This window comes from Dysidea avara, chromosome 8, assembly GCF_963678975.1.
Source record: "Dysidea avara chromosome 8, odDysAvar1.4, whole genome shotgun sequence".
NCBI lineage: Eukaryota > Metazoa > Porifera > Demospongiae > Dictyoceratida > Dysideidae > Dysidea > Dysidea avara.
In genome coordinates, this window is record NC_089279.1 from 28,246,357 (window position 1) to 28,273,366 (window position 27,010).

Consider the following 27,010-nt stretch of genomic DNA (forward strand, 5'->3'; position numbering starts at 1 on the left):
GTTGTTCATTTGATAGTCATTGCACTATTGTTTACATTTGCTGTTTTCATTGTGCTTTAAACATGTGAATCAAAATTAATTAAAACTCACTTGAGTATGGTATGTGGGGCTATGATTATGATTGCATGCATGTAAACATCAAAATAGCTATTAGCCAGCTAGTTGACCGAGTAAAGTGAACTGACCTATTCTCCATTACCAACTTTTGAGTGTACAAGAATGGAAATGACTGAATGCATACATAACACCCACATAATGATCACCTCTGTTATCTCTTTTTGCTTATACATGCAAGCACTTGTATACTTGTGGTTTTGCAGCCTTGTCCCATGTCTTTAGTAGCAATGGCTCTAACTAGCAAAGGCTCATGACATTTATTAGCATTGACATAATTGCAGCCATTTCTTAACCGCCACCTTTGATTTCACAAGTTTTTTTTGCCTATTGAAGGCCGCACTTTTTCCACAACTTGGCTGTTTGTTGTTTTTGTGCAGATATAGATTATTAGCTTTACAGTGATCAACATTGAAGGTCTAAATTAATCGTACGCCAGCATAAGCAAAAACATTATTGAACATTATTCACTATCAATTGACTTGGTAAAATGAACTATCTTGGTAACTGCAGTCACATGCTGGTGATACTGAAGAGTATTTACATAAATGTAATGACAATCTTGGAGAATCAAAGGCCCTAAAATGTTATTCATGCATTCTTTGTGTGTACACGTCACACATAAAAGTTCTTGTAACCCTGGTTTTACACAATTGCATGGTTGTGTTTACATGGCTACAATCAATGTGCAGGGGAATACAAACATTGGTAGACCCTCCTTTCTTTTTTCTTCTTTTTTTGCAAGCAATAGCATTGGTATACTCAGCAATGCTTGAAGCATGTTATAATAGTGAGTATAATATTATCTCTTACTTATCCAGCCCCTAATCAGCAAAACAGTATAGCTATTTGAGTAAAAAAATAATACACTGAACTTTAAAACTTCCCGTATAGATATCAACACCTAAAACAACCCTATCATGCATACAGCAATGGAATAAGCTGTCAAGCACTGTGGTCACGTATAGAGTTTAATAATAACAGTTGCAACAAAAGTGTGCAGAACTTCCTAATGTAATTTTTTAGTTGGAGACATTGAGAAAATTTAGTTGGTGGAAATCCCAGATGGAAGTCCTGGTAATAACATTTTACACAGCATTGGTCTCTGGTGGTTATTGGAATTTTGGGTTGACATTTATTGATTCTTCTGTTAAATTCCCATGTCACTGTCATTAATCATTCTTTGTCAGATGTTGTATGAGGAGGCTTGATGGAAATTGGGAGAAGTGATTGACCTCAGAATTATGAAAATTATGTTGGTCTTGATAGGAGTATTGGATTCAAGGCAGTCAATAACTCAGCGAAACTTTCATAATGAATCTTTGATTTGTAATATAATCAAGACACACGGTAGTGTGTCGTGCGGCCCAAGAAGGCGGCGCGCCACACCGTGAGTATATTTACAGGAAGAAAGTAAACGCGATTTTCACACCTTTGTAGCTCCGTGATTCCTTATCCGATTGAAACCAAAGTTGCTACAGAGGTGCCGGCTAGGTAGGGGAGTCCACATTCCAACTTTGAAGAAAATCGCTCCAGCCATTTCCGAGATACGAGCGGCCAAAGTTTGGGTTTTTTTCTTCGTTTTTTTCTTCTTCTTGTACTTCTTCTTCTTCTTTTCGCACACTTTGTAAAATCCGAAATAAAACGAATGCGTGCTCCAATCGGGCTGAAATTTGGCACACTTAAAGGGCTCATTAAGGCGAATCTCAGTACCAAGCTTGGTAGGAATCCGATGAACATTCACGGAGTTATGACCGATTATTTGCGTAAAATAAGGTCGAAGGTCTGTCACGCCCACACAGAGGCGTAGCTAAGGGGGGGCAAGGGGGGGCATTTGCCCCCCCATCACTAAATGATTTTTTTTAAAACCTTCGTCACAAGTTTACCAGTATTAAACTGACACGCAAATGACTGTAAATTATGTACACTACTACGCGGTATCACCAAGGGTTGCTAGTGAATGCGCACACACAACATTCAACTCGCTCATGAATCCATCGAACAAAAATATTAGACACATACTTCTATATTTAGCCTAGATTACTCGCGTGATAGAACATTTTTGAATCTAAAAAGAGTGACCCGCTTCTCCACGGCAGGAGTCACAACTCACAAGTGACAAAGGAGACCAGATGATGCTACGAACCTACTGTCTACGAGGTGATAAAGTGTTAGCTAAATAAATGTACCAGGTTTATTTTATCAAGTCGATCACACTGGACCTTTGTACATACAGCAGTGCAGTCTGTTTTTACTTTGTCAGTCAGTCAGGTGGATCAGTCAAGCTTACAAGTTCTGCTAGCAAGACAGGTGGGATTTCGTGCAATACATGGCATTTGAATTTCGCTGAGTGGAGTGAGTGAATACGTCATCCTGTCAGCAGTGTGCTAAGTCTGCAGCACAGGCTGTGGCTAACGTAAAGTAACCTGTATTTGCACTAAAGTATTAGCTCTACAGGACTGTGGATGAATTTGTTGGAGTACAGTTGTGGCACGTGCGATGATGCTCGACGAATATAGCTACCTCGATTGGAAGCAGTCAGTACTGAAATGGTTACGTAGCTAGTTATTTAAGTTGTAATAATACAACACCGTGTGTTGGCTAGCCCACCATTGGGTCATTAGCCTTTTTTGCAATTATAAATGATTTTGAGTGTTTCGTGGGGACATGCCTGCCCCTCCATCACCTTCTGGGTAGCTGCGCCCACAGGGTAAACTAGTCTCGTGCCCAGACCCTATTTTTTCTTTTGTGTGGGGGCGGAGAAAAAAAGGGTCTGGTGGATCTCCAATAGCATTTTTGTGCAGCCGGATCTACAACTTTTGGGGATTGTTGATTGGTGGTGGTGGATAGCAAAGGCCAGTTAACGAAGCGAGAATTGGAAAACGGCGCGCGTTTGCTTTGCAAGCCTTCGAAACTCTGGTACGCGCGCCGTTTTCCAATTCTCGCTTCGTTAACAGGCCTTTGTTATCCACCACCACCAATCCATCATTGAGAGCAACAATATTGACTCTTTTTCAGCGGAACTGCAAACATTGTATGGAACTCTATAACTGTAATCTTTGTAACTACGTAGCTAAATTCATTTTATGATTGCTTTTTTTTCCTGAGCATATCAGCTGTGCTGTCTGCTCAGTAACAATAATAATAATAATCAACCATCCCCAAAAGTTGTAGATCCGGCTGCACAAAAATGCTATTGGAGATCCACCAGACCCTTTTTTTCTCCACCCCCACACAAAAGAAAAAATAGGGTCTGGGCACGAGACTAAGGGTAAACCGCTTGAAGGAATGAGCTGAAAATTGCTATGTAGATGGAGTAACTATCGTAGGAGTGCCTTTTTGTGGTTTGAAAGGAATCCAGTTAAAGGCCATCGAGATATAACGCAAAACCCAACCTGTGTCACAATTACGCGATCGATTTTTATGAATAAAAAACTAATAGTTTTCACGCCTACCAGGCAAACCGCTTAGAGTAGTAAGCTGAAAATCGGTGTGTGGCTGGAATAATTATCATAGAAAGTCCGTGCAGTAGTACAGAAGAATCGGATTACAAACCACTGAGTTATGATTCCAAAGCCAACTACGTGTAGCATATGCGAGATCGAGATACTCTAATAGAACAGTCACCCTAATAAAGCATTCAGCTACGTTTATAACTTACTCCATTATAGAATTATATTACATTGCAAGTTATTCTGTAGGGAGTTCAGCTACATACAGTTAATCTTATAGACAATTCAGCTATAAGCAAGTCACCCTGTAGAGAATTCAACTACAAATATGTTGCTGTAGAGATTCAGAACATTATAAGTCACACTGAAGAGAATTCAGCGATAAACAAGTCACCTTGTAGAGAGTTCAGCTACAACAAGTCACTCTGTAGAGAATTCAGCTACAAACAAATCACTGCATAAAGGGTTCAGCTACAAAAAAAGCTACCCAGTAGAGAGTTCATCTAGATCAGCTACAAACAAGTCACTTATGTTCAGCTACAAGTAACTCACTCTGTAGAGAGTTCAGCTACAAACAAGTCATTCTGTAGTACAAACAAGTCACCGTGTAGCTGGAGAGTTCAGCAACCAATCAAAAAACCACTCTGTAAAGAGTTCAGCTATACAAACATGTTATAACTCTATAGAGAGATCATAGAAACTTAACAGATCACACTGTAGAGAGTTCAGCTAGAAACAAGTCATCCAGACTGAGTAGAGAGATCAACTAGAAAACATCACCTTGTAGAGAGTTCAAATCACCCTGCAGATAGTTCAGCTACAAACAAATCACCCTATAGAGAGATCAGCTAGAAGAAGTCACCTTGTAAAGAGTTTAGCTACAAAGAAACTACCATGTAGAGAATTCAGCAATGAACAGATCATCCTCTCAAGAGTTCAGCTAGAAACAAGTCATCCTGTAGAGAGATCAACTAGAAGAAGTTACCTTGTAGAGAGTTCAGCTACAAAGAAACAACCATGTAGAAAGTTCAACTGCAAACAAATCAAACTGTACAGAGTTCAGCTACAAACAAATCACCCTGTAGAGAGATCAGCTAGAAACAAGTCACCTTGTAGAGAAATCAACTAGAAGAAGTTACCTTGTAGAGAGTTCAGCTGCAAACAAACCATCATGTAGAGAGTTCAGCTGCACACAAATCACCTGTAGAGAGTTCAGCTACATACAAATCTCCCTGTAGAGAGATCAGCTAGAAGAAGCTACCTTGTAGAGAGTTCAGCTACAAAGAAACCACCATGTAGAGAGTTCAGCTGCAAACAAATCGAATTGTAGAGAGTTTAGCTACCAAAAAATCACCATGTAGAGAGTTCAGCTAGAAACAGGTTATCCTGTAAAGAGATCAGCTAGAAGAGGTTGCCTTGTAGAGTGTTCAGTTATGAACAAACTATCATGTAGAAAGTTCAGCTGCAAACGAATCACCCTGCAGAGAGTTCAGCTACGAGAAGATCACCCTATAGAGAGTTCAGCTAGAAGAAGTCACCTTGTAGAGAATTCAGCTGCAAAGAAACCACCATGTAGATAGTTCAGCTGCATGTAAACAAATCATCCTGTAAAGAGTTTAGCTACGAACAGATCACCCAGTAGAGTTCAGCTAGAAACAAGTCACCCTGCAGAGAGATCAGCTAGAAACAAGTCATCCTGTAGAGAGACCAGCTAGAACAAGTCACTTTGTATGTAGAAAGTTCAGCTACAAAAAAAAAAATCACCATGTAGAGAGGTCAACTACAAACAAATCTCCCTGTAGAGAGATCAGCTAGAAGAAGTTACCTTGTAGAGGGTTCAGCTACAAAGAAACCATCATGTAGAGAGTTCAGCTGCAAACAAATCACCTGTAGAGAGTTCAGCTACAAACAAATCACCCTCTAGAAAGATCAGCTAAAAGAAGTCACCCTGTAGAGAGTTCAGTTACGAAGAAACCACCATGTAAAGAGTTCAGCTACAAACTAGTGACCTTGTAGAGACATCAGTTACCTTGTAGAGAGTTCAGCTACAAAGAAACCATCATGTAGAGAGTTCAGCTGCAAACAAATCACCTGTAGAGAGTTCAGCTACAAACAAATCACCCTGTAGAAAGATCAGCTAGAAGAAGTTACCTTGAGGAGAGTTCAGCTACAAAGAAACCATTCTTTGTAGCTGAACTCTCTACAAGGTAACTTCTTCTAGCTGATCTCTCTACAGGGAGGTTTGTTTGTAGCTGACCTCTCTACAGGGTGATTTTTTTTTGCAGCTGAACTTTCTACATACAAAGTGACTTGTTCTAGCTGGTTTCTCTACAGGATGACTTGTTTCTAGCTGATCTCTCTGCTGGGTGACTTGTTTCTAGCTGAACTCTACCGGGTGATCTGTTCGTAGCTGAACTCTCTACAGGATGATTTGTTTACAGCTGAACTATCTACATGGTGGTTTCTTTGTAGCTGAATTCTCTACAAGGTGACTTCTTCTAGCTGAACTCTTGATTCATTTGCAGCTGAACCCTCTACATTGTAGAGAGTTCAGCTGCAAACGAATCACCCTTCAGAGAGTTCAGCTACGAGAAGATCACCCTATAGAGAGTTCAGCTAGAAGAAGTCGCCTTGTAGAGAATTCAGCTGCAAAGAAACCACCATGTAGATAGTTCAGCTGTAAACAAATCATCCTGTAGAGAGTTCAGCTACGAACAGATCACTGGTGCAACTTGTTCACTTTGTTTGTCACCTCGTCCAACTTGTCACCATGTGCTAAATGGGTGTCCTGTGGCTTTGCAGCAAGGCAGGTTTACTTTTCGTCATGATGCTGTTTTATTATGTTTGATGTCTGAGTTGCAAGCTTGTTTGGATAATGTAGAAATATTTGCTGATTTGGATGGCAAACGTGCGTCTGACTCTCCTCCTGCCACCATTCCCCCTGCTGTACTAGTGTGTTCTGTCACGCTACAGATGGTCCCCCGCCCCAAGTGGTCCGGCCGGACCAACTAGCGCACTTCAGGCTGTCCGGCCGGACCATGTGAAGTTTCGTCAAGTGGTCCGCCCTGCTTCAATTGGTCCCCCCAATGAAACAGCTGTATAGAGGCCGGTTAGATATGGGTTACTTGTTCGTTACCGGAAAACTCAGTTATGTGGATGTTATCAGTAGCTTTCCGGCACACCGCTGCCTTTGATGATCGTGTCGAAAGGAGTTCAAAGGTGACTGGCAGCTGTCGACTCAGCCATATTTTATATTGATACGGTTGATCTACAGTCTAAACATGTGTCAGTTGCTGAACAGCGACTGTTGGCCTCGACTGTTGGCGTGACTTTACTTGATTCAAGTTTATAGCTGTACTGATTCGGCTGAGGGCTCGTCACTTTAACTCGCACTTTAAGGACGCTTAGAGCAGTATTTGTAACAGTTCAGTTTAAGGATGATGGCGGATGGCTCCGCTAACCCTGCTGGTCACAGTAGCAGCAGCCAATGTACGGAGTCGGAAGATAGTCGTGGAGAGATTGAGAGACAACTGCACGAGGATGTTTTACTGTATCTTCAAGAGCAGAGGTACAGACAAGAATGTACAAAGAACGAGAAGAGGTGTATTAGAAGAAAGGCAATGAGGTACACTTTAGAAGATGGAGCGCTTCTGTACACCAAACAGGACAAGACCAAGGTAAAGATTTACTATTATAATGCATCATGTATGCATAGGACGGAGGTGGAGAAGCCAGCATTAGGAGGCCGTGGCATAGACTCCCCGAGTCGGGCTTACTTTCTATAATTGTAGAAAGAAAGTGGCTCAGCCACTTACTCTAATAGAACAGTCAGTTGCTCTAATAGAGCAGTCAGTTGCTCTAATAGAGCAGTCACACTTAGAAACTGCGAATGCAGCTGCCAACGTATAAGCCATTGTATTTACAGTCTACCACGTGTCCCATGGTTCCTTTCTGTTATTTATTACATCTGGCTAGCTTCCAGATAATTGTACTATGAAAACTTAAACATATAGTTATGTTTCTGTCTCCCTGCCATATTTATTATTTGTTTAATCACAGTAACCCTGAGTACAGAAAGCAAACCTATGAGTCAGGAATAAACTTTTGCAGCAGTAACTATATGGCTTCCAAACTTTTCACTTAAACAGGGTGGGTCAACTGAAATAAAGTTTTGGACCATTTTAGTGAATTGCTATGCACAGCTGAATAAACAAAATTGTCACTGTTCTGTTGGAGTGGCTGGCTGCTATAGAGTATTTCTGAACTTTTGCAAAATCAATGCAAAACATACATATAGTGCAACCTCTGGTAAATGAAACAGAACTGATTCAGTTTCCACTGAAATAAGAAGTTCTTTTCGTTCAGGATGTTATGGTTCCGGTACTTGGTAGCCACCTAGTTTGCATGGCCTGCTGTTGTCTACATGGACAAATTGCTTGGTGTGATAATTTCTCTTTTAGTTCAAGACCCTATTGACTCTCTAATTCTAAGTTGTATAGAGCTGTAGGGCCATATATAGCTGCTGACTCAGCATACTATAATGCAGTGTATGTGACTGGTAATACAAGTGTATGGTTTGTATAGGTCAGATACATACTAGACCCGAAAGAGAAAGAGCGGATATTGCGAGGTTGTCATGTACACCCTACATCAGGTCACATGGGGACAAAGAAGACACAGGCAAGGATTACAGAACGCTACATGTGGCAAGGAGTAGGAAAGGATGTAAAAGCATTTGTAAGTACATACCTATACAGCTATACCTTGGGGGTATACATATATGCGGAAGTATATCATGCAGTTGATGCCTTGCAATTTAGAATAGCAGACTAATACTCAGCTTTCACAATACGTATACCAAACAGCTATGTAATTTGGTTGCTTATTACAGTATGATGCCCCTGTTACATCTTTTTGGTCTTGTCAGTTTTACTTTATGATAATGTTGTAGACATATATAATAATTATGATTATGTTGAAAATTTACCCTGCTTGCATGCTTCTATACCACTTGCAACTGCAGTATTCTGTTTTCTAAATAGCTACATAAATAAAAAATGACCCAATTATATCAATCAACATGTTGGAGTTGCTATAGAACTGTACTGCAAAACTCTATTAATTTTGTATGCTTTCAGGTTGTAAAGAACAATGGTTTACCATGCACGTATACATAATGCCTTTGCACAAGATGCAAAATATTTCATCAGTAATAAACTTGCATCATCACATTTTTCTATACATCTAAGGTGAAGGAATGTGATGTGTGCCAACGGATGACAAAGAAAATGGACACAGGGGTACCAGAACTTAACCCTATTCCAGTTGTAGCAACTTGGTACCACATTGGAATAGACTTTGTCGGACCACTAAAGCACAAGTCCACTCAAGGAAATTGCTATATTCTGACAGTAGCAGACTACTTTAGCAAGTTTGTGCAGGCATTTGCTTGCAGCAATAAGGAATCCTCAACCGTGTTTAGTGCTTTGTTTAAGGTATATATATATATATATATGTTGTGTGTATAATGCACATATTTACTTAAAGTTTGCAAACACTTGGACGTATAGACTAATACAGAACTACAGTATATGTTTGTTAAAGCAGCTATATAATATGGGTCGGAAAAGAGTTGTATAGCCAGTTATGTGGGCCGTTTAACCCGTATTCTCCCAGCATACCAATTCCAGTATTCATTTTCTACGTCTAATTGAAACATTTTGTATAGCTGTATGAAAACCTTTGGCTAAATCACTTATCTTAGCAAGATGTGAATCTTGCTTACTTGGATGTCAATAGATTAGCTTTAGTATTCCTATCCTTTCACGCGGCTGCTGAAACTTATTAATTTTGTCATAGCTTCATCATAAAGGATCCTTTATAATTAAGCCTATCACAATCCTATGCTATGATCACCAAAATATTTTGACTTGGTTACTGGATGGTAGAAAAGTAGCTAGATAGAGATGGTAGAGAAGCAGCTAGGTGCTGAAAATTTCAACTTGATTGCTTATTGTATGTAGGAGTATGTAAAACAACTGCACAATATTTGGGAGATTACGGAATACAGAATAACCGTGCAGAAGTAATACATGTACTTTGAATGTTTGTCATTAATGTGAAACTGTGCATGCAGTTAATAACATCCACAGGTGTCCAAATTGACTTAAAGAATACTTTTGTATGTTGCATCTAATTCTGTTTCCATGCAGTAACAATAAAACAATGCAAAATAAAATCTACTAATACATTCAGAAAAGTTCACACATATACATGAACACGCACGCACGCACGCACGCACACACACACACACACACACACACACACCCAAGACAAACAATGTATTATAGTGTGCTGCAAAAATGTAATTAAATACTAACAGAATGAAGTAGTCATTATAACCCAAGCAGCCACCAGAACCATGCAATTCAAAGTGTACCATGTTATTTACTTGCATATTACATACTTTACAGTTATTCATGCAGTTTGGATTACCAAGAGTAATTACTTCTGATCAAGGAAGTGAATTTAACAATCGCCTTGACAAGAAATTGATGAAGATGATGAAAATTGACCACCGTTTGACTACCCCTTACCATCCTCAGGTAACTACTACTCTACTATCCTATATTATATGCTATGTTGTAACTAATCAACATTAATAGTTGCATGGTAAAGAAATGCATAGTGCTATAATATGCATATTTACCTTATGCACTTTAAGTAGATACAACTGTATTATGTGTCTGTTGTAGGCAAACGGCTTGGTTGAGCGTTTTAACCAGACCATCCAGAATATGCTGGTAAAGTTTGTTAATGAGAAAAAGGAACTCTGGGAAGATTATTTAGACACCTGTGTTTTTGCTTACAATACTTCTAAACACGAGTCATCAAAATATTGCCCTTTTGCTGTGATGTTTGGACGACAAGCTCTGTTACCTGTTGAAATTCAATATCCCAAAGAAGAAGATATCGTACAGCACTTGGATCATAATGATGAAGTTATAGAACAACATTTCATTCATCAAACAAAAGTAGCACAAATTGTGAAGGAGAACATACTCACCGCTCAAAAGCGTCAAAAACAAGTGTATGACAGGAAGCACCATAACCCAGCTACATTCAAAGTTGGAGCATTGGTTCTTAGAAAAGATATGAAGAGGAAAAAGCGGGCTGGTGGAAAAATGGATTATAAGTGGCAGGGTCCTTATAAAGTTGTGAAGTCTGTTGGTAAAGGAATTTTTCAGATCCTAAACACCAATGACATTAAACAGACTTTAAAAGTCCATGGTACACATTTGAAATTGTTCTATCCACCCAAGAAGGTACATGCATGTATGTGCGGCACACAGGTGTGTGTTTATGTAAGTTATAATTGTATAGGCAACTGGTTGTATCTCAACATCTCATGACGAAAGTGATAATAGTGGCAACACATCTGTCAGAAGTGGAAAAGGATCCATTTCACATGATCCTAGTGCCAGTGTGAGCGACAAAGTAAGAACTTATAACTGCATGTTAATTGATGTAATATTATCTTGCAATACATAGGAACCATGCAACTCGATATCCCAGTATGATGACAATATCAAGACTGACCAAATAGAGGAGGACAACACATCAGTTGTTACTCACAATACTTGTACACATACTTCAAAATCTCACAACCCAACAGTGTCCGTTATCTCACATGAACCTAGTGCCACCAAAAGTGATAAAGTAAGATTATTTGATACTATACTGTAATATTTATATCATGTACATGTTATAGGATCCCATCTTGACATCTCAGTGTGATGAAGATACTAAGACCAAAATTTTGGACCAAATGGATGATGGCAACATATCAGTGCTCCTACATGCTCGTACATCTCATGATCAGAGTGACTCTTCTTCAAGAACGTCCATTTCTTATGATCCTAGCAGCATCATGAGTGACAAAGTAAGTAATGTATAGGCTTATTGCCAAGCATGGTAACTATGGTTGTAGTGCAGCCAGCATACATACTTTGAGTAGTTTTAATAAGTTCACTGATTTGCTGGTTACATAGCTACTGTAGCATACTATATACACCCACGTGGAATTCTATATGAGTACATGTAATAGGAACCCAGCTATCCCAGTTTGATATCACGATGGGATGAGGAAGATATCACTCACTGTAAAGATCTAGTACGAATGAATAAGGAGCAAGGGCACAATGTATCAGTTGCTATTAATGTGGTTAGAGGTTCCTCCAATTCGTTCTTCACATATCTTACTAATGTCTATTTTCAGAATTGCCCATTGGTTTACAGTTCCCCCAAACAAGCAGGAGGCTACTTCCCAGAGTTTGGCAGTTTTAGTGCACCTGCGCTATCACCTATTTACAGCCAAAAACTGGAACACAATGAATTTAAAATAAAGCCTACATCTGATAAAGGTAAATTGTGATAGCTGGAAAAACATCACAACAGTTCCAATAGGAAAGAGGGTTGTTGATATGATATTCTCACCACCAAAGCACATTGTTACCAAGAGAAAGCTGAATTTCTCTGATAGTCCTGATACGAATTCAGTTAAGCCATTGAGATGACGTCACAAGCTTATAAAGGTTGTATTTTGTTGTGATAATTCCTTGACAGCTATTGTAATTATTGTGTGCTTACCATTACACAGAGATGTGAGGAGTTTCAGAAAAACACCGTAACAAAGCCTCCTACAATAGCGGAACCATCAGTGGTAGCACCTATGATTGCGACAACAACAGAGACAGTGGAATCCAAGATAACAGCCACACCTAACGTAACAGCTACAATGTCTACAGCAGTAACAGGAATGATTAATACAGCCGGAGCCAACAATGGAAGCATCATACCACTTACAGCCTATGTATGTTTTTGTGCTGTGGTACATATGACTCATATATATACATACAGGATCAGCTAAAAGCTATCTGGAAAAGAAAGCCATGCTATGTAATTAAAGCTAGGTTTGGACATTTGGCTATACATCAAGGTAGCTTTCACAACTTGAAAGGAAATAACTGGTTAAATGATGAGGTCAGTGCATTGTATTATATACCTCTAAATTTGATGCACTAAAATTAATGTTATAGATAGTGAATGGATATTTACGCATGCTAGTTGAATTGAGGAATGACAGTTTTGCTGTCTTGTCACAAACCATCACTGCCTGGGTTAATCGCTCAAAATCTGGGAAATCATCGCACCTTTTAAGCAAGGTAAGATCACAAATGCTACGTGGAGGAGTTAGTTTATTCATACTATAGGAGACGCTAAGCACCAAAGTGTTTATTGTTGGAATGTACAATCATGGAGAAAACCACTGGATATTGATTGTAAGCAATTTGCATAGGGTGATACCAATACACTTGTTGTGCTGCTCTGTAGGCAATCAACATGGAAGAAAAAAAGTTTTACTACATCAATCCTCTTGGACCATCGCGAGCCATACGTGGAGCATACACAGGTTTGAAGTATGTTTAATACTGTAACATTGACTGTTAACATAATTATACAGTGCATCACTGTGAACTAAATTGATGCAATGCACTTTTACACCTAGTTTTATATGCTCCATAGAAGGTTCTTTGCTATGAGATATAACTGCGTTGGTCAAGACAACGTCTCATTGGACAAGTTTGAGCTCATTCAGCTCAAGAAAGGTGTGCAAAAGCCAGGAGACAGCTTCAACTGTGGTGTTTTGAGTTTAAAGGTATAACATCTCGCTTTTGTAGCTAAGGCTATAAAGTTTGTGTACTATACACAGATTGCTGAACAATTGTTAAATTTTAACCGTATCGACGAAGACGCCATTTTGCAAATGAATATGAAGAAAGCCAGAATAGATATAGGCACAGCACTCCTCACCAATTCAAGTAATTTGCTCTGCGTTAAAGTGTGCATATATACGTGTGTTTCAAATTCAGTTGACATGACTGAGCGCTGCATCATGTGTGGACGATCTGAAGAAAGTTTTCAGCATGAAGATTATACTGATCGCTGGGTATGCTATACACATATATTATTCATGTGAGAACTTTATGTATATTTATTGTGTATGTAGATCCAGTGTGGTAACTGTAATGCGTGGGTGCATGTAATCTGCTCAGGAGTAACTGTGGATGACCCTTCAGCACCCTCTTATGAATTTAACTGTATTGATTGTGTCAAACAACGTAAAGACTTTACACATTAGCTAATGACTGTAACAATTGTTGATGTATATTGGCAAACTTTGCTAACTAGTTAGCTATTTCATGGCATACATTAATTATGCTAGCTGCATCGCTTTTATGGCTAGCTATATAGCCTGGCATGACGCATGTCAGTGAATACATTAGTAGTGAATTGACAACATAGACTGATCACCGGCATCATGGCTGAGAATCCACGAAGCACAGGCCTAGCCGAGCATACAAGGCACAGCCTGTAGCCTCATACCCGATCACTGGCACTGTAGCTTTATAGTTTAAAAACAAGCTGTACGAAGAAACTGATCCGGCCGTGTTGCTTGCCGCGCCTGGATCGTATTCAGCGTGGGGGACCACTTGTAGCAGAGGGGGACCAACCGTGGCGCTCTAGGTTGTCCGGGGGGGGGGGGACAAGTTGAAGTGTCTCAAGTGGTCCGGGGGGACCACATAGCGCGGCTTTAACTAGTCCGGGGGGACTGATTTTGGGGGGACCAATTGTCGCATGACAGTTCTCACCGACCTGACATTGTTATATATAATGCAGAAATGAAATCTGTTGTACTTCTGGAACTTACCTGCCCATTTAATTCTCGTGCTGACCTTTCTGCTGCACGAGAACGTAAGCAGGAGAAGCCAGAATATCTGCAAATTACTCGGCAAATTATTGCTGAGCTTGACCGCTTGGGTTTTGTTAGTCATTACCACACAGTTGAAATTGGTTGCCTTGGCCATTACCTTACAGAGACAGTAACATCTATGAAAAGAGTTTCAAATCTGAGTTTTTCCAAGACGAAAGCATTGCTTGATAGAGCAGCTGCTGTGGCTATAACTTCCTCTCAGAGAATCTTTTATGCACGTAGTAATCCAACCTGGACACTTTAAGTTAAGTTTTGTAGTTAATTATTTTTGTATGTATCCTTGCCATGCCTACGCGGATCTTATCTTTGTAGTCGCATGTGTCCGAGGCTCTGTATGTAATTTTGTCATTTCATCATTATTCTGATGGTTTCAAAAAACAAAAAAAAAAAAAACCCGGTAGAGTTCAGCTAGAAACAAGTCATCCTGTAGAGAGACCAGCTAGAACAAGTCACTTTGTATGTAGAAAGTTCAGCTACAAAAAAAAAATCACCCTGTAGAGAGGTCAGCTACAAACAAACCTCCCTGTAGAGAGATCAGCTAGAAGAAGTTACCTTGTAGAGAGTTCAGCTACAAAGAAACCATTATGTAGAGAGTTCAGCTGCAAACAAATCACCTGTAGAGAGTTCAGCTACAAACAAATCTCCCTGTAGAGAGATCAGCTAGAAGAAGTTACCTTGTAGAGAGTTCAGCTACAAACAAATCACCCTGTAGAAAGATCAGCTAGAAGAAGTTACCTTGTGGAGAGTTCAGCTACAAAGAAACCATCATGTAGAGAGTTAAGGTGCAAACAAATCACCTGTAGAGAGTTCAGCTACAAACAAATCTCTCTGTAGAGAGATCAGCTAGAAGAAGTTACCTTGTAGAGAGTTCAGCTACAAAGAAACCATCATGTAGAGAGTTCAGCTGCAAACAAATCAGCTGTAGAGAGTTCAGCTACAAACAAATCTCCCTGTAGAAAGGTCAGCTAGAAGAAGTCACCTTGTAGAGAGTTGAGCTACAAAGAACCATCATGTAGAGAGTTCAGCTGCAAACAAATCACCTGTATAGAGTTCAGCTACAAATAAATCTCCCTGTAGAGAGATCAGCTAGAAGAAGTTTCCTTGTAGAGAGTTCAGCTACAACAAATCACCCTGTAGAAAGATCAGCTAGGAGAAGTTACCTTGTGGAGAGTTCAGCTACAAACAAATCTCTCTGTAGAGAGATCAGCTAGAAGAAGTTACCTTGTAGAGAGTTCAGCTACAAAGAAACCATCATGTAGAGAGTTCAGCTGCAAACAAATCACCTGTATAGAGTTCAGCTACAAATAAATCTCCCTGTAGAGAGATCAGCTAGAAGAAGTTTCCTTGTAGAGAGTTCAGCTACAACAAATCACCCTGTAGAAAGATCAGCTAGGAGAAGTTACCTTGTGGAGAGTTCAGCTACAAACAAATCTCTCTGTAGAGAGATCAGCTAGAAGAAGTTACCTTGTAGAGAGTTCAGCTACAAAGAAACCATCATGTAGAGAGTTCAGCTGCAAACAAATCACCTGTATAGAGTTCAGCTACAAATAAATCTCCCTGTAGAGAGATCAGCTAGAAGAAGTTTCCTTGTAGAGAGTTCAGCTACAACAAATCACCTTGTAGAAAGATCAACTAGAAGAAGTTACCTTGTGGAGAGTTCAGCTACAAAGAAACCATCATGTAGAGAGTTCAGCTGCAAACAAATCATCTGTAGAGAGTTCAGCTACAAACAATCACCCTCTAGAAAGATCAGCTAAAAGAAGTCACCCTGTAGAGAGTTCAGTTACAAAGAAACCACCATGTAGAGAGTTCAGCTACAAACTAGTGACCTTGTAGAGATATCAGTTACCTTGTAAAGAGTTCAGCTACAAAAGAAAAATCACCCTGTAGAGAGGTCAGCTACAAACAAATCTCCCTGTAGAGAGATCAGCTAGAAGAAGTTACCTTGTAGAGAGTTCAGCTACAAAGAAACCATCATGTAGAGAGTTCAGCTGCAAACAAATCACTTGTAGAGAGTTCAGCTACAAACAAATCTCCCTGTAGAAAGGTCAGCTAGAAGAAGTCACCTTGTAGAGAGTTGAGCTACAAAGAACCATCATGTAGAGAGTTCAGCTGCAAACAAATCAGCTGTAGAGAGTTCAGCTACAAATAAATCTCCCTGTAGAGAGATCAGCTAGAAGAAGTTTCCTTGTAGAGAGTTCAGCTACAACAAATCACCCTATAGAAAATCAGCTAGAAGAAGTTACCTTGTGGAGAGTTCAGCTACAAAGAAACTATCATGTAGAGAGTTCAGCTGCAAACAAATCACCTGTAGAGAGTTCAGCTACAAACAAATCTCCCTGTAGAGAGATCAGCTAGAAGAAATTACCTTGTAGAGAGTTCAGTTACAAAGAAACCACCATGTAGAGAGTTCAGCTGCAAAGAAATCACCCTGTGGAAAATTCAGCCACAAACAAATTGCCCTGTAGAAAGATCAGTTAGAAGAAGTTACCTTGCAGAGAGTTCAGCTACAAAGAAACCATTCTGTAAAGAGCTCAGCTGCAAACAAATCACCTGCACAGAATTCAGCTACAAACAAACCACCCTGTAGAGAGATCAGCTAGAAGAATTTACTTGTAGATTGTTCAGCTACAAACAATGCACCCTGTAGAGAGAGCAGCAAGAGGAAGTCACTTTGTAGAGTGTTAAGTTACAAAGAAACCACCATGGAGAGTTCTGTAATAAATATTTGTATTATATATATAATTTGTACATTTACTTATAAAATCAGAAATATTTAAAGTACATCTGCTTCCTCTTTTCTTCTTCCTGTGGAAAAGAAAAAAAACAAGGTTAAAAAAGTCCCATTGGGGTATACAAATACAAAAAGAAGTGAAATCTAATCCAAAACAGCCAGCTGTAAAAAAAGTGTGCGGCCCTCAAAAAGGTTATGGTGAAAAAAGATGTGAAATCCAAGGTGGCGGCCAAGAAATGGCTGTGATGGTAGGTTAATGGTAAAAATTTTAATAACGGCAAGTTAGGTGAATTTTTTGCCAAGACCAAGCGGCACAAAAATTTACCTGAATTGTTGTTATTAAAATTTTTACCATTAACCTACCATCACAGCCATTTCTTGGCCGCCACCTTGGATTTCACATCTTTTTTCACCATAACCTTTTTGAGGGCCGCACACTTTTTTACAGCTGGCTGTTTTGGATTAGATATCAGTAACAGAAAGGTTTTTTCAGCTCACTGTTGAAATATGTTAGTGTCCCACTGCAATTAAAAATTATGCATTCAAGACAGACTAAAATTAATTGTTACTATGCATTTTAGTAAAGGTGTAGCAACTTAATGCACAAAAGTCACATCTAGCTAGCTAAATGCAAAGCTGAAGACTTTAATTTTTGGATACAACTACAGAGACAAGCTATGTTAGCATAATTTTGAGCATAAAGAAAGTATCAAGTATAATAGGCACAGTTTTTTAGAAGCTTAGCCAGTGGACATGTATGTAATTATATGAATTTCTCAGTATAATTTAATATTGCATAATTGGCCATTCTAATAAAGCTATCTAATTTTGCAAAACCTCATAGCAACTACAGTTGCCATTACTGCCTTCTAAAGCAATTGTGTATCCAAATGTTGAGCAAAATGTGATATGCCCTGAGCACACAATCAAGGAGCATAGTAGGTAAAAATTAATCAGCACTGCAGAATATAATAGGCAGAAACATAACCACATAGGCTGGTTCCTGTAAATGCATGGAAACCTTATAACTTCAGTGTTGAAATTGTAGTTTACAGAAATTACAGCCCACAACACAAAATACAATTTCACCATACAAAATGGAATTCCTCAGTAGAGAAGTGGTAACCAATCTTGAACTGCAAGCAAAACAGAATATGCACAGCCATGAGGATCAGAAAAACACAAAAATTTGGATATATGTGTACAGTATTAAGCATGTGGGTAGAAGAGGTAATGACTAGTTCTATACATGCACACAATCAAGAATAAAATACCCGTCAATACCTTTACACATGTATGGATGCATGTATCTACAGTGGAACCTCAATTATCCGAACTAATTGGGGGGAAGGGTGTTCGGATAATTGAAAGTACGTAAGATCGAATATCCATACATTTATATACTGAGCTTTGCTCAACTACTCTAATAAAGCATACACTTTTTGACAAAATACCCTAATTGAGCAGTCGATTTGGTGTTCGGATAATCGGTGTTCGGATAATCGAGGTTCCACTATAATTTGATAATTCTAAAACCATGCACATGCAGCAATGCAGATACTGGCACATTTGGGACTATTGTAATTAACAGTTGTACATTCACATGAGTCACCTCAAGAGCTTTTTAGATACAATGTATCAAATTTTATTCTCCTTTATTTCTATGACTGTTCAACATAGGGATTTTAGTTTACATACGTGATACATTCAAGCAGAAGGCAATTCCGCTGTATACAAGAGTACATAATGTAAACAAGAGATGTACTCTTGAAGCCAACTGCTATTCACTGACTTGTATCTACTGCAAGCTGCTAGAACACATCATTTCCTCTACTATATCCTCTCATGTTAAAGACTACAATATCATGTGCTCAAACCAACACGGGTTCAGTCTTGTGAGACACAGCTGTTGGAAACCATTGTCCATTAATGATTGGCTAGGGTTTTAGATGCAGGTCACAAGGTGGACATTCTATTCCTTGACTTCTTGAAAGCTTTTGACAGAGTGTCTCATAATTGTCTTTTACATAAATTGTTACATTACGGAATCAATGGCCCGGTATATAATTGGATTACATTTTTTTATTCAATAGATGGCAATAGGTTATGCTAGACAACTGTCACAGTAACCCATGCAGAGTGTCCTCAGGTGTCCCACAGCCACAGGGCTCTGTTTTGGGGCCTTTACCGTTTCTGTTATATATTAATGATCTACCTAATAACATTACTTCTACCATAAGATTATATGCAGATGATGCTATTGTTTACAGAATTATTCACTCAAATGATGACATCAAGAAGCTACAAGAGGATGTAAATTATATTATTTTCAATGGACAAAAGACTGGTTTATGCTATTCAATATATTATCTAAATGTGAACATCTCACCATTTCAAACAAACACACACCACTAAACTCAGAATACAAGATCAACAACTCTGTTATCAATAAAGTTACATCTGCCAAATATCTTGGAGTTACTATTACTCTAAATCTCTCATGGAAAGACCGTACCATATTACAAAAATTACCAACAAAGCCAACTCAACTCGTGGATTTCTACAACGTAATTTAAGGCAATGTTCTACTAATGTTAAATCCCTCGCTTACATTGCATACGTTAGACCTATAGTAGAGTATGCTTCAGTTGTTTGGTCCCCACATACTCAGTCACAAAAGAACCTTCTAGAAATGGTACAACATAAAGCAACTCGATTTGTTTTTAACTCTTATACTAGAAACACCAGTGTGACAGCTTTATTTAATAAATCGGATTGGCTAACGCTAGAGGACAGGAGAAATTATGCTAAAGTTATTATGTTTTACAAAATGCTACATAATGCAGTTTCAATTGACTTTCTACCATATCTTCACCCATCCTCCACAATTACACGTGATCACATACAAAGATTCATCCCTATTTCTACCAGGGTCAACTGCTACCACTCATTTCTGCCACAACCATCAGAATCTGGAACTCCCTCCCTATCGAAGTTGTTGCTGTTGAAAATGTTGATGACTTTCAGACTAATTACACACATGCACATTTACACACTCATGATTGAGTTCTTTGTGCATTAAATCAAATAAATAAATAAATATAATATTATTATTCAGTTCACTGTCAATTAAATAGTTAAACAACTGACCAGTGGCGTAGCCAGGAAAGAATTTTTACTAAGGCAAAGTTTATACATTGAAATAATTGAGAGGGTCAGCTTCTGACTCAACTCAGTGATTCATGCACACTTTCAAGCATGGGTGGTACAGCATTTGCAGATTGACTCTCTGGTTGGATGGAAGAAATTGTTTCAGAAAACTCTGAGCATTTTCTACATGTCATGAGTAATGCTCCAGCTTACAGTATACCATGCTTCAATTATTAGACTAGTGTAATTGCACTCAACACAAAAATTGAATTAATCCAGAGGTAATTTGAGTGATCAGGCCATCATGGACTGCAAGTCATAGTCATGCACACTACTTTTTTCAGTATTGATCTGATGTGATGTTTAAGTCAGAGATTATCTCTTTAATGTGATGCTCAACTACATGTGCTAAGCATGTCAAGCTAGGGATGCTCCTTCAAGGAAAATTTTGAAAATATATCATAACATAACAATTTTGCGAATTTGGTGAATGCTCTATTAGAGTCAGTGAATACAGTCATTATGGATTTTGGTACTATACAGTAGGGCTGGGCGGTATTGGAGTTTCGCTTCACGATATATCGTGCAGAAATATATCACGATATTACTATTTATCGCGGTTATTAAAGATGACTGCTATATTAGAGTAGCTGACTGCTTTATTAGGGTATCTCGATCCTAGCTGACTGTTCTATTAGAGTATCTCGATCTTTGTAAAAAAATTGACTAGCTAGTACTAGGTCCTTGTTTGCAGTAGTATCACGTGATTATTTGAGGTACATTATAACAACCTTAAGGGCTTAATAAGCTGTCACAAACACTAAAAATCGTAATAATATCGATATCGTGATATTAACGTTTCACCGAAATCTACGCGATACAGATATCGTTTCATTGCAATACCGCGGTATTACTATAATACCGAGAAACCGCCCAGCCCTACTATACAGAGTATTTCAAGACTACTTTTAAGCAGAAACACTTAGTACAGTGCTATATACATCATAGGGACTAATAAACTTCCCTTAATAATGAATCACATTATAGAAGTCAAACGTGTCAGACGTGTCGCCAGTAGCGGTGTGAATATTGTTTACAATTGTAGGGATTTCATTAGCTAGATAAACAGCCATCTAACCACTCAATACGTCAAAGCAAAAAAAGTGATTGTAAGTGTATAACTGCTACTGCTATGAGTACAATTATTTTGAGTTACTCTAATAAAACAGTCACCCATTTTTAGATTTATTTTTGTTACAGCGCACAGTAATCCTTCAAAGAATAATTGTAGGCTTTGACTTTTAGAGTATTATTAGCAGTACCATGCATATGGGCTAATGAATTCATTGCAACTATGAATCTTGTTTAAGATAATAGTGGCGACATAGTCCAGACTAAATGACACCTATAATCATATGAATGTAATTTGCACTTGTATGGATTTCATTAGTTAGATAAGCTACTGGTTGATCAATAAAGCTGTCTGCACACATCAATTAGCTCTCAGTACAACTATTTATGATTTATAACAAAGCAATTTTAAAACTCTCTATAATAGAGCAGTCTTTCGTTCTTAAGTATTAAATAGTTGGTAATGATGCTTTGAAATGGCATGTGGAGGCATAGGCGGCGGAAAGGGGGGGGGGGGGGGGAGGCTAGGGGACTGAAGCCCCCCCCCCCCCCCTCGGTCTGCGCCCCCCCTCAGAATGATATCACACCGAAATTATCCTTCTTGGAGTGGGGCTGAAAACCGTGATAAAGATCGAGATACTCTAATAGAGCAGTCGCTCTAATAAAGCAATGAGTATGTAGCAAGCTATGTAAGGATTTTTATGTAGTTTATCAGCTATAAATGCGTAGCTGGTGAGGTGGTAAGCTATTGTCAGGTGGTTGTGACCTTTTTTTTTTGGTCTCACCTTACCAAACCAGAGATAAGTCTGGGTCAGCCCAGCCCCCCTCATATCAACTACTTTCTCCACCCCTGTGTGGAGGCTATTTTTTTATTGTAACTGCTATGATCAATAAAATGATTTAGACCAAGTAGTGTAATCAGGGGCGGATCCAGACTTTTAAAAAGGGGGGGTCCACTCTGGAATTGCAACTTCAGCCTAGCTAGATACATAGCTTGCTACACTGCTCCTCAAAAGATACTGTGACTGCTCTATTAGAGTGTCTCGATTTGACTGCTCTATTAGAGTATCTCGAGTAAGAAAGGCTCTTCAAAAGGGGGGTTCCATGGAACCCTTTGAACCCCCCTGGATCCGCCCCTGGTAATGAGAACAGTGGCTACAATCTGTACTGAATGCTCAATTAGAGTATTTTGACGATAACTGCTCTATCAAGACACACGGTAGTGTGTCGTGCGGCCCAAGGAGCCGGCGCGCCACACCCGTGAGTATATTGACAGGAAGAACGAAAACGTCATTTTCACACCTTTGTATCTCAGTGATCACTTATCCGATTGGAACCAAATTTGCTACACAGTTGCCCGCCAGCCAGGGGAGTCTACATTCCAAATTTGAAGGACATCGCTCCAGCCATTTCCGAGATACGAGCAGCCAAAGTTTCGTTTTTTTTTCTTCGTTTTTTTTTTCTTCGTCTTTTCGCACACTTGCAAAAATTGCTATAACAAGCAAGCGCGTACTCCGATCGCCATGAAATTTGGCACACAGAAAGGGAGTCCAAAGGCGAATCCTAGCATCAACTTTGGTACAAATCCGATGAATGGTTCAGGAGTTATGACCGATTATTCGCGTAAAACACGATCGATTTGTTGTCACGCCTACAGGGTAAACCGCTTCATGGAATGAGTTGAAAATTGCTATGTAGATGGAGTAACCATCGTAGGAGTGCCTTTTGGTGGTTTGAAAGGAATCGAGATAAAGACCATGGAGATGATACAAAACCCAACCTGTGTCAAAATTACGCGATCGATTTTTACGAATAAAAAAGTATTAGTTTTCACACCTACTAGGCAAACCGCTTAGAGCAATGAGCTGAAAATCGGTGTATAGCTGGAATAATATTCATAGAAAGGCCTTGCAGTAGTACAGAAGAATCGGATTACAAACCACTGAGTTATGATTCTAAAGCCAACTACGTGTAGCAAATGCGAGATCGAGATACTCTAATAGAACAGTCACCCTAATAGAGCATTCGGCTAATTTATTTACTCCATTATAGAATTTTATAACATCACATTATTCTGTAGGGAGTTCAGCTGCAAACAGTTAATCTTATAGACAGTGCAGCAAGAAGCAAGTCACCATGTGGAGAGTTAAGCAAATATATCACTATAGAGATTCAGAACATTACAAGTCACACTGAAGAAAGTTCAGCTATAAACAAGTCATGCACCCTGTAGAGAATTCAACTACAATTAAGTCACTCTCTAGAGAATTCAGCTACACACAAGTCACTGTGGAGAGAGTTCAGCTACAAACAAATTACCCTGTACAGAGATCAGCTACAAATAAAACACTTTGCAGAGTGTTCAGCTACAACAAATCAACCTTTAGAGCAATCAGCAATGAACAAATCAACACAAATCTACCTGTAGAGAGATAAGCTAGAAACAAATCACCCTGTAGAGAGTTCAGCTACAAAAAATTCACCCTGTAGAGACATCAATTAGAAACTAGACACAATGTAAGGAGTTCAGCTACAAGCAATCACCCTGTAGAGAGTTCAGCTAAAACAAATCAACCTGCAGAGAGATCAGCTACAAACAAATCACCTTATAGAGGGTTCAGCTACAAACAAATTACCTTGTAGAGAGATCGGCTACAAACAAATCAACCTGCAGAGATCAATCAGCTACAAACAAATCACCTTATAGAGGGTTCAGCTACAAACAAATTACCTTGTAGAGAGATCGGCTACAAACAAATCAACCTGCAGAGAGATCAGCTACACACAAATCAACTTGTAGAGAGATCAGCTATAAAAAAATCACCCTGTAAAGACATCAGCTAGAAACTAGACACAATGTAAGGAGTTCAGCTACAAGCAATCACCCTGTAGAGAGTTCAGCTAAAACAAATCAACCTGCAGAGAGATCAGCTAAAAACAAATCACCTTATAGACAGTTCAGCTACAAACAAATTACCCTGTAGAGAGATCAGCTAGAAACTAGACACAATGTAAGGAGTTCAGCTACAAGCAATTGCAAATCACCCTTTAGAGAGTTCAGCTAAAACAAATCAACCTGCAGAGAGATCAGCTACAAACAAATCACCTTATAGAGGGTTCAGCTACAAACAAATTACCTTATAGAGAGATCAGCTACACACAAATCAACTTGTAGAGAGATCAGCTACAAACAAATCAACTTGTAGAGAGATCAGCTATAACAAAATCACCCTGTAGAGAGATCAGCTAGAAACTAGACACAATGTAAGGAGTTCAGCTACAAACAAACCAACCTGTAGAGCGATCAGCTAGAAACAAATCACCCTGAAGAGAGGTCAGCTACAAAAAATCACCCTGTAGAGATATCAGCTAGAAACAAATCGCCCTGAAGAGAGGTCAGCTACAAAAAATCATCTTGTAGAGAGATCAACTACAAACAAAACACTTTGCAGAGAGTTCAGCTACAAACAAATCAACCTTTAGAGCGATCAGCAACAAACAAATCAACCTGTAGAGAGATCATCTAGAAACAAATCAACCTGCAGAGTGATCAGCTACAAACAAATCAGCTTGTAGAGAGATCAGTTAGTAATACACACAAATCAACCTGTAGAGAGATAAGCTAGAAACAAATCACCATGTAGAGAGTTCAGCTAAAACAAATCAATCTGCAGAGAGATCAGCTACAAACAAATCACCTTATAGACAGTTCAGCTACAAACAAATTACACTGTAGAGAGATTGGCTACAAATTAATCAACCTGCAGAGAGATCAGCTACACACAAATCAACTTGTAGAGAGATCAGCTACAATCAAATCACCCTGTAGAGAGATCAGCTAGAAGAGGTCACCTTGTAGAGAGTTCAGCTACAAAGAAACCACCACATAAAGAGTTCAGCTGCAAATAAATCACTTGTAGAGAGTTCAGCTACAAATAAATCCCCCTGTAGAAGGATCAGCTAGAAGAAGTCACCTTGTAGAGAGTTCAGCTACAAAGAAACCATCATGTAGAGAGTTCAGTTACAAACAAATCACCCTGTAGAGAGATCAGCTAGAAGAAGTTACCGTGTAGATAGTTCAGCTACAAACAATTCACCCTGTAGAAAGATCAGCTAGAAGAATTCACCTTGTAGAGTGTTCAGTTACAAAGAAACCATCACGTAGAGAGTTCAGCCTCAAAAAAACCACTTTGTAGAGAATTCAACTACAACAAATCACCCTGTAGAGAAGAAGTTACCTTGTAGAGAGTTCAGCTACAAAGAAACCACCATGTAGAGAGTTTAGCTGCAAAAAATCACCTGTAGAGAGTTCAGCTAGAAACAAATCACCCCATAGAGAGATCAGCTGGACGAAGTCACCTTGTAGAGGGTTCAGCTACAAAGAAACCATCATGTAGAGAGTTCAGCTGCAAACAAATCACCCTGTAGAGAGTTCAGCTACAAAAAATCACCCTGTAGAGAGTTCAGCTAGACGAAGTCACCTTATAGAGAGTTCAGCTACAAAGAAACCATCATGTAGAGAGTTCAGCTATAAAGAAAGCACCATGTAGAGAGTTTAGCTGCAAACAAATCACCCTGTAGATAGACCAGCTAGAAGAGGTCACCTTGTAGAGAGTTCAGCTACAAAGAAACCATCCTGTAGAGAGTTCAGCTGCAAACAAATCACCCTGTAGAGAGTTCAGCTACAATAAAATCACCCTGTAGAGAGTTCAGCTAGACGAAGTCACCTTATAGAGAGTTCATCTACAAAGAAACCATCATGTAGAGAGTTCAGCTACAAAGAAAGCACCATGTAGAGAGTTTAGCTGCAAACAAATCACCCTGTAGATAGGCCAGCTAGAAGAGGTCACCTTGTAGAGAGTTCAGCTACAAAGAAACCATCCTGTATATAGTTCAGCTACATTTCAAGTCACCCAGTAGAGAGATCAGCTGCAAAAAAATATCCTGTGGGGAATAATGGGCATGTAATAAATATATGTATATAATGTGTATAATTACTAATAAAATCAAAAATAATTGAAGTATTACAAATCTTCTTTAAGTTCTTTTCTTCTTCCTGTGGTAAAGAAAAAAACACATGGGTTAAAAAAGTCCCAAAGTCAGCCATAGGCCGGCTTTGCAGTATACAAATACAAAAAGAAGTGATATCTAATCAAAAACAGCCTAGCTGTAAAAAAAGGTGCGGCCCCCAAAAAGGCCATGGTGAAAAAAGATGTGAAATCCAAGGTGGCGGCCAAGAAATGGCTGTGATGGTAGGTTAATGGTTACATTTTAATAATGACAATTCAGGTGAATTTTGTGCCACTTGGTCTTGGCACCAAATTCACCTGAATTGTCGTTATTAAAATTTAACCATTAACCTACCATCACAGCCATTTCTTGGCCGCCACCTTGGATTTCACATCTTTTTTCACCATGGCCTTTTTGGGGGCCGCACCTTTTTTTACAGCTTGGCTGTTTTTTGATTAGATTAGAGTATCTCGATCTTTTTACAAATTCAAGTAGCTGAAAAGTGAATGCCAGACTGTGTCACCATGGGTTCTGGCCCTGCTTAGCACTACAGCTATAGATACTATTGTGTGTAGTACAGTAATG

General features: G+C 39.0%; 1 protein-coding gene across 1 annotated transcript; it reads left to right on the forward strand.

The window, feature by feature from the left end:
- The first annotated feature begins 12,297 nt into the window (after positions 1-12,297).
- Positions 12,298-13,856, forward strand: LOC136264064 (uncharacterized). The gene is made up of 9 exons (XM_066058747.1): positions 12,298-12,438; positions 12,486-12,608; positions 12,665-12,790; positions 12,839-12,907; positions 12,960-13,045; positions 13,152-13,284; positions 13,339-13,447; positions 13,499-13,575; positions 13,636-13,856. The coding sequence occupies exons 1-9, from the start codon at positions 12,298-12,300 to the stop codon at positions 13,765-13,767; spliced, it is 996 nt and encodes a 331-aa protein (XP_065914819.1). The 3' UTR covers positions 13,768-13,856.
- The last annotated feature ends 13,154 nt before the right edge of the window (positions 13,857-27,010 follow it).

Coding starts and splice junctions, on each gene's coding strand:
- LOC136264064 (XM_066058747.1), top strand. CDS start 12,298: ATGATTGCGACAACAACAGAGACAGTGGAATCCAAGATAACAGCCACA. Junction 12,908..12,959: donor AAAACCACTGGATATTGATT/GTAAGCAATTTG, acceptor GCTGCTCTGTAG/GCAATCAACATGGAAGAAAA. Junction 13,285..13,338: donor GTGGTGTTTTGAGTTTAAAG/GTATAACATCTC, acceptor TACTATACACAG/ATTGCTGAACAATTGTTAAA.